At 43.1% G+C, this 15239-nt stretch overlaps 1 protein-coding gene across 2 annotated transcripts in view; it reads left to right on the forward strand.

The window, feature by feature from the left end:
• C17H19orf12 (chromosome 17 C19orf12 homolog) overlaps positions 1-15239 on the forward strand; it is a 53791-nt gene that overhangs the window by 14736 nt on the left and 23816 nt on the right. Inside the window, exons 3-6 of one of the 2 annotated variants that reach the window (XM_056862657.1) lie at positions 499-679; positions 7655-7805; positions 8897-9024; positions 12008-12234. In XM_056862657.1, the coding sequence (XP_056718635.1) occupies positions 499-679; positions 7655-7805; positions 8897-9024; positions 12008-12207 (660 nt within the window). In that variant the 3' untranslated portion in view covers positions 12208-12234. Of the gene's footprint in view, positions 1-498; positions 680-7654; positions 7806-8896; positions 9025-12007; positions 12235-15239 lie in introns of those variants that run through there. The other variant, XM_056862658.1, reaches the window with a different exon arrangement.

Raw genomic sequence — 15239 nt, forward strand, 5'->3', positions numbered from 1 at the left:
TACAATGTTAGTATACTACCAGCTGTATTTTTTGTTACTTATCCCAGTCAGGGGAATCGCAGTCAGAGTTGATTTATAATTAGGTTAAATAACAGAGGAATGCTTCTTTTAAAGAGAAAGTCTGTAGGTGAAGGAACCAGAGGAGGAGGAAGTGAAATGTTTCCTTCCTTTATCCTTCTCCCCCATTCCTCTGATAAATCCCTCTTGAGTTATCTTGCGGAGAGATCCAGTGATTTTACTTGCGAAGGCTAGCAGCATAGCTAAATTAAGCAGTCCAGTCCTTCATCAAGCATACTTGCGACCAAGTGGACGATTGTTTTTGACTAATGAAATCTGACAAGTCTCCACCGGATATGGTATAAAAGTTCAGGTTCTGTGCTAAGCTATATTATTACAATGGAAATTTTTAGTGCTTTATCTACAAATCAATCCTCCGTATGCAAAGCTTTTTTCCGCACAGCTAATTTTGATAGGCTTTCTGTGTATGAATTCCTGCAGGACGGCTTGATTGTTGAAAATATGCACGATCGTCCCTACACAGTCCGCATTGGAGCAGAGATTACCGCAGCCATGACGGTTGTTTGTGCCACCGTGAAACGGGCATGCCCTTCCCTCCCACTGGGCATTCAGATTCTGTGTGCTGCGAATCAGCAAGCTTTAGCTGTCGCTCTTGCCGCAGGTGAGTGAAGCAGTCAGAGGATTGTTGCTTGTTGTCTTGTGGTCTTGGAGCGTCATCCAATATGAGCAGATTCGTGCCTGCTCTTGCTCACAGATCTTTCCTGTAAAATCACTGTGAATTTTTCATTCCCATCTAACTTTTTTTGACATGTGTTAGGGTTGCCGGCTCTGGACTGGGAATAGGGTTGTCCCCTCTGGGTTGGGAAATACCTGGCGATTTTTGGGGTGGAGCCTGAGGAGGGCGGGGTTTGGGGAGGGACTTCAATGCCATAGAGCCCAATTGCCAAAGCGGCCATTTTCTCCAGGTGAACTGATCTCTATCGGCTGGAGACCAGCTGTAGTAATAGGAGATCTCCAGCTAGTACCTGGAGGTTGGCAACCCTAACTGAGAAATACCTAGAGATTTTGCGGGAGGAACCTGGGAAGGGTGGGGTTTGGGGAGGGGAGGGACCTCAAGCAGGGTACAATACCAGAATTCTCCCTCCAAAGCTGCCATTTTCCCCTGGGGAAATGTAGTCTGGAGATCAATTGTAAAAGTGGGAGATCTCCAGGCCCCACCTGGACGTTGGCATCATTAGATTAGTTACAGTTAGTCTTTCATAGAAGGGAAATGAAATGTATGTTGCTATGGCTTCCTGTGGGGTTATTTTGTGCCGTTGTATTCTTTTGGTAGAATTCGGAGAAATTTGTTCTAGTACCTTTTCCTCTTGTGATGTTGTCACCTGTCCAGCAATTAACAAAGTCCCCAAAGTACAGCCACTTACCACTTACAGTTTACTTTCTTAAAAAAGATAACATGCATTTTTGCCATTGGGTATTCTTTTACCCCATGAGGTATTATAAAAACACTGTACTTTTTCTACCCCATGAGTTTATTCACAAATCAAGGGGACCATTCTAAATACTCTGGAGAGATACAGTCCTTCATGGTAACCACAAACAAACAATCCTGTGGGGCATTTTTACCCTAGGTCCCCTTAGGGTTGCCATCCTCCAGGTGGTGGCTGGAGATCTCCCACGATTACAGCTGATCTGCAGGAGACAGAGATCAGTTCCCCTGGAGAAAATTAACTGTTTGCCAATTGAACTCTATGGCAGTGAAGCCCCTCCCCTCTCCAAACCCTGCCCTACTCAGTCTCCACCCCTAAAATCTCCAGGTATTTCCCAACCTGGAGCTGGCCACCCTGGGTCCCCTGGAAATTCAGTTCATTTATTATGATCAAGATCAACCAAGGTACAGGGAGTTTGGTTTTTGATGGAAATATATCTCAAATGCAATATGTGGAAGTTTTTTTCAAAGGAAAGTTTGAGTTTAAAATCCAAAAGAGGGAGGGGATAGAGTCTTTCTTTAACTGCATGTTGCCCACTTACAAAATGTTGCCAATTCACTAACCATTCTTTCCTTTCTTATTTTATGTGAATTTCCCTCTTCCTTTCCTTTTAGGAACTAACCATGCTGTATTGTTATGTATGTACCTAAGTTAACTCTAACCATGACTAGCTTCGACCAGGGTTTGTAAAGGAGCTTTAACCCTGGTTGCAGACTCTAGTTTAAAACTAACCACAGTTTGTGTTAACGCTGATGAAGCGGTAAAATGAAGATGGGAACTCACATGTAAGAGAGAAGGAGCAGGGAGCACATGTGTTTAACTATGGTAAGGACAAAATGGTTTTGTTTAGGAAATGCCATGTGATTTTACTATCAGGCATTTTCTGTTTTGGAGAGGGAAACAAGCTATAAGTCTCTGTTCCATCTTGAGATGAGCTCCCTTCCCATAATCATATTAACAATTGCTTTACCCCTCTTAATGATAAATACCCATTTGTGGCTCTCCCCCCCCCCTTTAGTTCAATGTAATGGTACTAGGGATTAATTTGACTCATTATGACTGCCGATCTAATTCCAGTCATACCTCAGGATATCACTACAATCTACTGTAATGAACTATTATATCTCCGTCAAATTAATGAAATTCATTTAAGAATAAATTAAATTAACCTGGACAACGAGAGCTACTGTGATCCATTGGATAGTATGTCCAGCTTAGATCTGGGTTCAGATGTGAGCTCATATATGCAGTTCTTGGGAGACCCTAGGGATGGGTTTGGGGTGTTCCCTGTCTGTAAAATGGGAATAACAGTGCCCCGCCTTATTTTATAGGGCTGCTGTGAAGACGGTTAACTGTGTACGCAAAACTCTTGGTGGGCCTTGTGTTACAGCTTAAAAGCATCAATAATACAAAATCTGCCAGCACGGTTTTGTTTTAGTCTGCTGGAATGCCAGTTGGAAAGGTTTAGCATTTTATTTTATAGTGTGTCTGATTTAAGAAAGATAGGTAATTAATCCTGAAAACAATACATTATTTTTTTACAATCCCTTTAATGCATCTTGATGCAAACTGTGAGAGATGAATTGTCTGTAATGCCTAACATCTATTTCCCTAGATTTGGCACAACTTTTTCATGTTATATTTTATTTTCAGAAAACTATGATGCTTTCCCCCCTCTTCTTTCACTGTTGCAGATGAATGCTTTGGTTTACTTAAACTACCAGGCTCTTCAGTCAATGGGCAGAATTGATTAGACAGCAGATCTGTCTTCATGTGAAGGAGCACGCTATAATTTTAACAGTGTTTACTCTTCTTTCTCTTTAACATTCTTCCTACAGTTTTTTGAAACTACTCTTTGAATGATTTTGTCCTTTTTCTTCTCCGAGATAGCATTCTATTCTGCATTTATTTTGAATTAATTTGGCCTCTGAATAGCTTCTCAGCATCAGTGCAGTTTCTCATAACTTGGATTTATATTCAAATTTCTAGCAACCCGTTATGACCCTTCTCCTATTAGCCAGGGAAACCACACCCAGTACCCATCCTGTTGTCTCCTAAAGTTGCTTTTCTCTGCAACTATTAGAAAAGTGGACCTTGAAAAAGAAAAGAATTTTCACAGTTTGGGAGAGTCTGATGGATGCACTAGATCTCTGTGCCAAAAGTCAAACCACGATCCAGTGTGTGTATCTATCTGTCTGTCTGTCATATTTTCTTATCCCAACAGATTTGTAGGTGTAATTCTTCCCAACTTGTAGCTGCAAATAAACCTTCCTGTATCAAACAGGCTTGCAATCACCTTCCCTTCCCCACCCCACAACAGACATCCTGTGAGGTAGGTGGGGCTGAGAGAGTTCGGAGAGAACCGTGACTAGCCCAAGGACACCCAGCTGGCTTCATGTGTAGGAGTGGGGAAACCAACCCGGTTCACCAGATTAGCCCCCGCCGCTCAAGTGGAGGAATGGGGAATCAAACCCGGTTCTCCAGATCGGAATCCACTGCTCCAAACCACTGCTGTTAACCACTACACCATGCTGGATTCGTTCACCTGGAGCAAATGCCTGCTTTGGAAGGTGAACTCCGTGGCATCACACCCCACTGGGGCCTCTCCCCTCCAAAAGCCCAACCCTCCCCAGGCTCCACCCCCAAAATCTCAAGAAATTTCACAATCCAGAACTGGCATCCCTAATTGGGACTCATCGTTTTGCGCAATACATGGCCATTATCCTCCTGTTTCTCTTGCATTCTCCTCCTCCTCTTCCTGTTTTATCTCCTCTTTTAAAAAAGACAGTGGGTCAGGTATAACTAGCTGTGTGTGTGAGTGAGAGAGGGTTCTGCTGTTCTCTAAATATGAATTTAGCTGTGCACGGTTGCATTATTATTTTATTCCTAACTCTGAAAGAACACCTACAAAATACAGATTTTTTTTAATGCTCCTCTTAACAGAAACTTGTACAAACTTGACTCATGAGAGAATTACTCTTACTTTCAGAAATGCCAGCTCAAATTGGGTCTTAAAATCTTGACTGGTGCTTTTTTTTTCCTCCTTAAAGAGGCAAATTTTGTATTAACAAATCTTTATTGAACGATGATTTGTTTTCAGGGTTCTGAAATGCAAAACTGCCTCTTTAAAGGCTATCCTGCTGCCTGGTTAACTGGCAAGCAAAGCCCGTTTTCATTGCCATAGTAAAGCCTCGATGTAAAACGATTACTGTTGTAAAAATCTACTGTGGAAAAAAAATCCAGTTTTCTTGTAGGTATCCAAGTACCACTTAAACTGCTTTAGGTGTTTACGGAATGTCAGCCTTAATTGATGCCGCCCGTTTCCAAGAGCCTGAATCGCGCTTGCGCCATTCTTTCAGGCGAATGTGCTTCTTGCCGTAAGATGGGCCCCCGGTTCAAATCCGATATGGCTGTGTCTGGTTTTCTGCTCTTTCTAGTGGTCCCAAATCACATGCACATCCTATTTCTGCACTGGTAAGAAGAAGACTTGGTTTTTATATGCCGACTTTCTCTACCACTTATGGGAAACTCAAAATAGCTTACAATCACCTTCCCTTCCCCTCCCCTCAACAGACACCCTGTGAGGTAGGTGGGGCTGAGAGAGCTCTAACAGAGCTGTAACTTGCCCAAGGTCATCCAGCTGGCTTCGTGTGTAGGAGTGGGGAAACAAATCCAGTTCACCAGATCAGCCTCCCCTGCCGCTCATGTGGAGGAGTGGGGAATCAAACCCGGTTCTTCAGATCAGAGTCCACCTCTCCAAACCAATGCTCTTAACCACTACACCATGCTGGGTGTAGTAGACTAGGGATCCCCAAGGCATACCCTACCTGTACATACTTAGCGAGATCTGACTGGATGTTTCAAACGGATCTGGTAAAAAGAAGTGTCCCGTTTCCCACAAGGAGGGTTTTGCCATTAATCTGATGGGAGGAAGCATCCCAACTCTTATTTAGTCTCTACCTAGGCTACAGAAGATGAGCTTAGGCACACCAGTACATAGTTGGATTTTTGTTACCTTTACAATTTTTTTAAATCTCTTGCAAGAATATTTGTGAGAGACTCTGATAGCAGAGGGAAATGAAAGAAAATAAAGATATGTCGATAACATCTTATGGCAAAACTAGGCTTGACTGTGGGAGATCTGTGATCAGATCTCCCATGATTTTGCTGTATGAAGATGCACATTTCAGCATGCATCAGAGCCCCACATAGATGTAGCACGCGGTTTTCCATTGCCTGTCTCTGCTTGGGCTAAGAGAGTTCTGAGAGAACTGTGACTGGCCCAAGGTCACCCAGCAGGCTACATGTGGAGGAGCGGGGAATCGAACCTGGTTCTCCAGATTAGAGTCCACTGCTCTTAAGGACTACACTGCGCAGGCTCTCTTTTAAATGAACACCTATCTAGAAGTCGGCAACCCTTTGAGAGACCACTGTTGCACATTCTTGATTACAGGGACAGCTTTATAGCAGAACGTATATATATATATATATATTTGCTTTTTGAACAGCAAAGAAAATAATTTGTCTTGGCTCGAACCAGGTGCCATCTTGATTCTTCCTTGTTTCTCTGGGTAAGAACGGCAGCGTTCTCCCTTGTCTGAAACAGTTTGCCAAGGTTCGTTCACAACTGCTTTCATTATTAACAGGTGTACCGCGCGTTCTTTAGTAGTGCATAATTTCCTGTGCATAGATCCTGATTTAATTAACTACATCTGTTTGAGGCTGCACTGAACGACGCATATTACTGACTTCCTGGAACATTTATAGAGGTGATAAAGATACAAACATGGGTGCTTTTTACACGGCAGCTATCACTTTGTCATCTTGGTAGCATTCTGCAGCACGCTATCCATGTGCGCAAAGTCTGGGCTATATTTTTTTCCAGCTTTATTTTTTTTTGCATCTGATTTCTCAATATAACAATTAGCATGGAAGTTAAAAAGCACTGTGTGGCTTTCTGCGTCTTCTCAGCCCTTATCTCAGTGCTGGGCCAATGGCTGGTTAGTTCATTTAATCGTTGGGTGTGGCTAGTAAAGCTGAGTCATAGATTTGATCCCCAGAGAGTTCTACTTCAGACTGTGATTCTATGGTAGAGCACATGCTTTGTTTATAGAAGATCCCTGGTTGAACCCCTAACCTCTCCTGCTGAAGAATCTAGGAATCTCTGCAAAGACTTTTCCAGTCGCACAATACTGGATTACATGGAACAACGGTCTGACTCTCTGTAGAAAGCAATTCCTTCGCCTTACAATGCAGGATCCATTATATTGGCGAATAATAATATTAAAATGGGCAAGTGCCACCATAGCCAGTCGCACAAAAAAAAACCTGCAGATGGGCCAGCAGAGACTCCTAAAGGTGGGGGAAAAACCAGGCAAGTTTTCCTGTGTCTAAGGCGCTGTTTGCTACACCGTTCATTTTCTCTTTTGTTGCCCATCACGTCCTGTGAGTCTGTAAAGTGCCATCAAGTCGCAGCTGACTTACAGCGACCCCTTGCGGTTTTCAAGGCGAGAGACATTCAGAGGTGGTTTGCCATTGCCTGCCTCCACGTGATTCTCACTGGCCTTCACTGAACGTTATCACTGCAATCTTGGCTTATTTTCATTTGTAAGTCTTGACTTTATTCGAGCCATAGTCTTTGTTTTCGCTTACGTGGCGGATGAAGGGATAGAGTTCTGAGAGAACTGTGACTGGCCTGAGGCCACGCAGGAGGCTTCATGTGGAGGAGTGGGGAATTGAACCCACTTCTCCAGATTAGAGTGTCCCGCTCTTAACCACTACACCACGCTGGCTCATTGTCTTAGTGATGTGATGTTTTCCTCAACTGGGGTGACTGGTCCCTTGGAAAACAAGAGGACTGGCATCGTTGCTTTTGATGCTGCAGTGACTTTTAAAAACAGAATATCTGCATGGTAAATTAGGAAGAAAGAGGGTGAGTAGGTCAATTGACGAACACCACAGCTGAGCAGTCATTTGAATTTTGAATCCTTTAAGTATACACCCAACATATCAATGCACCACTAACCCCCTCGTAAAACATCCTTTTTCGTTTTGAGGGATCATCTTGTAGCAAACCATGATTAACTGATTCTCACTGGCCTTCACTGAACGCTATCGCTGTAATCTCGGCTTATTTTCATTTGTAGGTCTTGACTTTATTCGAGCCGAAGGATTTGTTTTCTCTCACGTGGCAGATGAAGGGATTCTAGATGCCTGTGCTGGAGACCTATTAAGATACCGGAAGCAAATAGGAGCAGAACATGTTCAAATTTTTGCTGATGTTAAGAAGAAACACAGGTGAATAGAAGCTGTTCTAAAATGTGCTGTTGAGTACCTAGTTTGTCGGCAACGAGGGCTATGATAAAATTTCGCTTTAGAAGTAATGATCCAGCTTTTCCTGTGTGTGTGTGTGTGTAAAGTGCCCTCAAGTCGCAGGTGACTTATAGCAACCCCATAGGGTTTTCAAGGCGAGTGATTAAGCAGAGGTGGTTTGCCATTGCCTTCCTCTGCAAAGTCTTCCTTGGTCGTCTCCCATCCAAGTACAGACCCTGCTTAGCTTCCGAGATCCAACGAGATCGGGCTGCACTATACCAAACCACATCCCAGGTTTTTCTTGCCAAAAACATTTTTTTCCTATAAATGTTAATGGGCATCAGCTCACACTTGATAAAAAGCCACTTCCTCACCAAGGCTTTATCCAAACATCGTTGCATATTGCAGTCGTGTGCAACTAGATTGGCTTGTCCACACAAGAGAATCCAGTTTGCAAATTGTTGCATTAGCAGAGCAATAGCCCAGTCTCCAAGGAGGATGTGGATGCAGTCCAAGCGAGTCTTCCAATGAGTTTCATTATTGCAGGCAACGAATACTCAATCTGGCTTTTTAAAGTAACGGAAACGGGGAAGAATGTAGAACATGGAGCAATGTGCAATTAGGGTTGCCAGGTCCCTCTTTGACACTGGTGGGAGGTTTTGGGGGCGGAGCCTGGGGAGGGGAGGGGCATCATTGCCATAGATTCCAATTGCCAAAGTGGCCGTTTTCTCCAGGTAAACTGATCTCTATCGACTGGAGATCCATTGTAATAGCAGGAGATCTCCAGCTAGTACCTGGAAGTTGGCAACCCTATCTATGTGCAATGCTTTCTAGGATACCCTCTGGGAATGTCCAAGGATCAATTTTCTTACTGTCAAACTACCCCATATTTTTTGCTAGGCACAGAGAATGCCTGTTACAGGTATACCCATGAAGGTCACCGTAGCTTAATGGACAGGTATCCCCAGAGCGCACTGACAGAGCTGCCAGGCTGCTCGGCAAGTCATGTGCATTGCAGCGGAGGACTATGGGCATGAATGCTAAAAAATCACCACTGGTGTTCCCGCTGTTTCCAGTGCTCACGTTCTGACAGCTGACATCAGCATAGCAGAGACCGCGAAGGCTGCCGAGTTATTTCTGGCTGATGGAGTCGTGTTGACAGGAACTGCAACTGGATTGGAGGCGGATCCCAAAGAACTGGAAGGTGAGAGCTTGGGAGCTTATAGATACATCATCACCAGAGAGGAGGTGTCCTTCTTTGGGTTATGAGCTCTGATGTCAACCCTGTTACTGATATTACCCAGGGTTCAAGGTTCTGTTTGGATGTTCACTGACATCCTGTGTTTTATTGGAGGTTTCCTTTCTTTTTTTATAAGTGTCAAAGTTGAAAGCCTTTCAAAAATCTATAAAATATTTCATGGGAAACCTACTATACCTTTGATGTAGACATTATTGGATATGTCCTGTGCAATTGCCACCTATTGGGAGTCAGCATGGTGTAGTGTTTAAGAGCGGTGGACTCTGATCTGGAGAACCGGGTTTGAGTCCCCACTCTTCCACATGAGCGGCAGAGGCTAATCTGGTGAACTGGATTTGTTTTCCCCGCACCTACACACGAAGCCAGCTGGGTGACGTTGGCCTAGTCACACTCTCTCAGCCCCACCTACCTCACAGGGTGTCTGATGTGGGGAGGGGAAGGGAAGGTGATTGGAAGCTGGTTTGATCCTCCCTTAAGTGGTAGAGAAAGTCGACATATAAAAAACAACTCTTCTTCTTCTATTGGTGGTGGAAAGTGCCATCAAGTTGTAACACTCATGGTGACCCCGTAGCGTTTTCAAGGCGAGAGATGAATAAAAGGTGGTTTGCCATTGCCTGCCTCTACGCAGCAACCCAGGTTTTTCTTCCAAGTACTAACTAGGGCGAACCCTACTTAGCTTCCAGGATCTGACGAGATCAAGCTAGGCTGGGCCATCCAGGTCAGGGCTGCCACCTATTACTGCCCGGAATAAGTAGCTGTCATAGTAAGGCATATAATCATGTAAGCGGACGTGCGTGATATTTCTCATTTTGACATCTTGTTTCTAGGGGTTTTTTTATTTAAAAAAATGGAAAGGCTTCGTTTTTGTCTAGCCGTAGCTCATGAATGATGACATTCTTCCTAACCTTTTTTTAAAGGTTATTACTAATGAAGGTAAATTAAAAACATAACTCTTAATAAGGGAGGGAGAGAGATATTTAGCTTGTGAACGGCTACATTCCAGCAGGAAAAACGTTTGGAAGAGTGGAGCACAACCAATAACTGATGGACACCAGTGTGAGTCCCATTTTGCTAGTGCTGTTACAAATGCTTTGAGTTACTTTGAGTATGTATGTTTTTTAGGACGGAGTTGTTGGACTAATAACAGCATAAGCTGCCACCCTTGATGTGTGTTTCTTGCAATTATATTTAAGAATCTTGTTATATCATCTATTAAAATTCCTTAACGTTGGTTGGGTGCTTTGACGCAGGGGTGCTGTACTACCCACCAGCTCAGCTTTCATCTTGCTCACAGGTAGCACAGAACACATGAACGCATGAAGCTGCCTTATACTGAATCAGACCCTTGGTCCACTGAAGTCAGTATTGTCTACTCAGGCCGGCAGCGGCTCTCCAGAGTCTCAGGCAGGGGTCTTTCACACCACCTGCTTGCCAAGTCCCTTTAACTGGAGACACCGGGGATTGAACCTGGGACCTTCTGCACGCCAAGCCGATGTTCTACCACTACGCCATGGCCCCCTCCCTCATGGTCTCTGGAGCTACCCATTTTTGCTTTTCACCTTTGTTCCAGCAGCTCAAGCACGTTCAACTTCAGGGAAATAACATGCACAAAAGGGCATGACCTTAGAACGTGTCACTATTGGGCACATGCAAAACCGCTCAACGTGGCGTTTGAGTTGAAGTTGGTCATTGAACAACAATATTGAGGTGATCTTATCTATAAAAATGAAATATAACGTATCTTATTGTAAAAAAGATAAATAATATGGGGCATTAATAGACAGTCTCAGAAACTACGGGGTGTACTTCAAGTTAATTTGATTTCAGATGTATGTTTGCAGTGTGCACTGTATGTTTCCAGTGCACTGACTAAACTTGGACACAGAAATATAATCTTTCCCCTTTTTCCCTATTCCTTTTTCTTTCTGTACCCCAAAAAATTAAATTAAATATAGTATTTTTAAAAAAACCAATATTGAGGTGATCTAGCGACGAGCTCAACTCCCCTACAGACAAGGAGTTCAGCCAAGTAAATCTGGCTAGCAATTGCATTTACACAGAACTTCTCCATATCAGGAATTGCATCTAGAGCTCTGCCATGGCGGGAGCACTTTGAAGAGCCCTGCTGGATCAAATCAGTGGTCCACCTAGTCCAGCATTCTGTTTCTGACAGTGGCCAGCCAGCTATGTTGGAGGGCTAACAAACGCAGCATAGAATCCGGGGCCTTCCCCTGATCCTGCCTCCTAGCACTGGTATTCACGGGTTTGCTGCTTCTGAATATGAGTACCCATTGATGGACCTTTCCATGAATCTGCCCAACCCCCTTTCCCCAAAGAAGACAGTTCTCCTGCCTCCAAAAACTGGACAAGACCAATAGCTTCTCCGTTGTTCTTCAGGGCCACCAATAACAGAGAATTTACCGCTATCCTCAGCAGTGTAGAAGATGAAGAGTTGGTTTTTATATGCCGACTTTCTCTACCACTTAAGGGAGAATCAAACCGGCTTACAATCACCTTTCCTTCCCCTCCCCACAACAAACACCCTGTGAGGTAGGTGGGGCTCAGAGAGCTGTAACCATCCCAAGGTCACCCAGCTGGCTTCATGTGGAAGAGTGGGGAAACAAATCCAGTTCACCAGATTAGCCTCCGCTGCTCATGTGGAGGAGTGGGGAATCAAACCCAGTTCAAATACTATTCTGTTAGGAGAATTTGAAAATTTGTCTATAAGCTGTTCTTTTCAGATTTGGCATGCTCATGTGATAGTGGCTTATAAAACTAGTTCTCTGTATTTCTGGAATTTTTGGAGCATACACTTAAAAGAATCATGGGGCAGCAGTGCCATGGATTTTGTTACTTTTTACAAAAATTGTGACTCTAGCTTGCCTGCTTCAGAGGGTTGATGACGAGATTCCTATTTAACTTCCTCTAGAAGTCGGACGTGCTGTGAAGATTCCCGTGTTGATTGGATCTGGAGTGACTCTGGAGAATGTGAAAGGCTACTTGGGTGCAAATGCCTTGATCGTTGGTTCGCATTTCAAGAAAGAAGGCTACTGGGCAAACGGCGTTGATGCAGATCGTGTGAAGAGGTTTATGGCTCATATTGGTAAACTCAGAGAGAGAAATTGCTAGCATCTTCTGCCACAATTGTTCTTATCGGGCTGTAATACACAGCATAATCTAATCTTCTTAAAATCTTCTGTCTCACTGTTTCCCAAATGTTTGATATTTGGGCATAGGTGGGAGTTTTTTCCTTCACTCAGAAACAGATTTTTCTTCTTAATTTGTTGAGAAAAAAGTGTATCCCACTTTTCTAGTTCAGCAAGCGCCTTCAAAGCACCTTACAAAAAGAATAAAGCAAGCATTAAAAAGCTGATTCAGAACAGGCATAAGAACCTAACTCAAAGGGATATTTATGCTGGCCATTGGCCGTAACAAATAAGCAAACAACAACAAAGAGATATCAGTAGTTCTGTTCACAAGTTACAGTGAACACACACACACAATCTGTGTACAGTGTACACTTGATTTTTCTTTATAGAGGCACTGAGTAATTCTTACCGTACTTTAAATTCAACATACGTACAGCTGAACATGTAATTTAAACCGCTTATTTACCCTTTTTTCCCTTTTTTCCCTTTTGTATTCTATATTCAAATAAAATAATAATAATAATATTTTTAAAAGAAGCGGGTAAAGGCTATTCATTTTGATTCCGCTTGGTTTGTTTTGAAGTTTTGGAATTAACTTTATTGTGTGGTTTTAAAGGTTGGTCTTGTTTCAGGGAGGAGCCGCTGGAAAAAAAAAACGGCTAGAAAGATGGAAAACACATTAAAATTCAGGGATTTTAGCCCAGCATCACACTGGGTGTTGTATAGTACAGGCTTTTAAAATAAAAATGTTTTATCAAGAAAGCTTACAAAGTGGCAATGTTTTAGTTCTTTAAAACACTGAATTTCACATTCGAAGATCAGAAAGAAGCTTAGCACCCTTCCGCCACCAGAGGTTTTTTCCCCCAACCACGTTGGAAGTTACTAATTCTTGTCGTACTGCACATTTTCCAATAAAATCATCACAGCTTCGAAATTGCGTTTCAAGAAATCCGTGCTGTTCAAACCCAGAACGCCGGCTAATAAACAGTCTAATGTTTTTCAAGTGTTACAAACACAATCCTAGGAAGGCATTTAGAAAGTACATTAGAGACGCCGATAATGACTATTCAGGGGTGATGAGAGTTGTGTTTTTACAGATGCTGACTTGCTAGGAGTCGCATTCATTCATTACCGGGAAGGTGAAACTATAATGTGTTGCTACAGTGATGCAAGTTAACAAGGGGGAGAAATAAGGCTGCTTGATTCTCTCCTTTATACTCATTTAACTTTTTAAAAAAATGTCATCGCTGCTGGTGCCATAGGAGTTGTGTCGAGGTAAAATGGTTTGAGCAGAGCCCAGAGTCTTAATCAGTTTTGGTTAGAAGAGGAAGAGTTGTTTTTTATACCCTGATTTTCTCTACCTTTAAAGAGCCTCAAGGCAGCTTACAATCGCCTTCCCTTCCCCTCCCCACAACAGACACCTGGTGAGGTAGGTGGGGCTGAGACAGAGTTCGGAGAGAACTGTGACTAGCCCAAAGTCACCCAGCAGGCTTCACATGAACACACATGAACACATGAAGCTGCCTTATACTGAATAAGACCCTTGGTCCATCGAAGTCAGCATTGTCTACTCAGACCGGCAGCTGCTCTCCAGGGTGTCAGACAGAGGTCTTTCACATCACCTACTTGCCTAGTTCTTTAACTGGAGATGCCGGGGATTGAACCTGGGACCTTCCGCATGCCAAGCAGATGCTGTACCACTGAGCCATGGCTCACATGCCGACTTTATCATTTAAGGAAGAATCAAGCCGGCTTACAATCACCTTCCCCTCCCCTCCCCATAACAGACACCCTGTGAAGTAGGTGGGGCTGAGAGTGTGACTAGCCCAACATCACCCAGCTGGCTTCATGTGTAGGAGTGGGGAAACAAATCCAGTTCACCAGATTAGCCTCCCCCGCCGCTCATGTGGAGGAGTGGGGAATTGAACCCGGTTCTCCAGATCAGAGTCCACTGCTCCAAACCACTGCTCTTAACCACTACACCACGCTGGCTCTCTAGAGGGCTCCTTTCCAAAAAGGGAAACGATAAAGGTGAACAGTTGCCAGTATTCTAAGTGCAAACCATGTGCAGATTTATGCCACAGCACTAAAGCCATTGCCCAGGGTGCATCTGTGTATATTTTCTGACTTATGAGATCTCACAAGTTCCACTTTCTAATAAAGAACCTGCAACAGCCAGTGCTTAGGCTGCTGAAACATTATGGATTATCAGTAATGCTTAGTTGTATATTTTCAGTTCTTCAAATGGGCTTTCTTATACAGGTTTTTTTTATTTTTTTTTGTCCCTTGCTCTAAATGTTGATGTCTTTTGGCTCTTTAATTTAAAAAGGGTGCTGACCCTGTCACATGCAGTCAAATCATCCAAAGAATGGCTGGCTGGCTTGACTGTGCAGTACACGTTGTGAATTCTTTTCCTGCTCTTTCTTAGCTTATCCATAACAGCACATATGAGATAAAGCCATGTCTCCCCACAAGCATTCTGACAAGTACAGAAAGCTTGAGAGAGAGGTGGCATCGTATCTCACCAGCCCCAAGGTCTGGACAAGAGTTTCTCAACTTTCCTATACTACAGCACTCTTTAATAATGTATTATGATTAAACACATCGTAATATATTAATTGCATATTAATTAACATTTAGACAAAAAATGAATATATTCTATATATCTATGGTCTAAGGGTTTTTTTATTCCTCAAGGCTCCCCAAAATGTCCCGGTTTTTCTACTTGAAAAATTGAGAAAAGTTGTAAAACATTTTCATGCTATACATTTAGAATGAATGAAATCCTTTGTAGAAAAAGGGCTTTCTCACTGAAAAAGATAAAATGTTATTTCTAGGGTCAGTTCAGGCTTGATTTGATCTATAACCCACTGATTTGTTTTTTTGGCAGTCCACGGAATCCGTAACACTCTCCTCCAACACCACATTTCAAAGGAATCTGTTTTCTTCCTATCAGCTTTCTTCATTGTCCAGCTTTCAAACCCATACATAATAATAGGGAATACGATGGCA

The sequence above is a fragment of the Euleptes europaea genome, chromosome 17, assembly GCF_029931775.1.
Source record: "Euleptes europaea isolate rEulEur1 chromosome 17, rEulEur1.hap1, whole genome shotgun sequence".
NCBI classification, from domain to species: Eukaryota; Metazoa; Chordata; class Lepidosauria; order Squamata; family Sphaerodactylidae; genus Euleptes; species Euleptes europaea.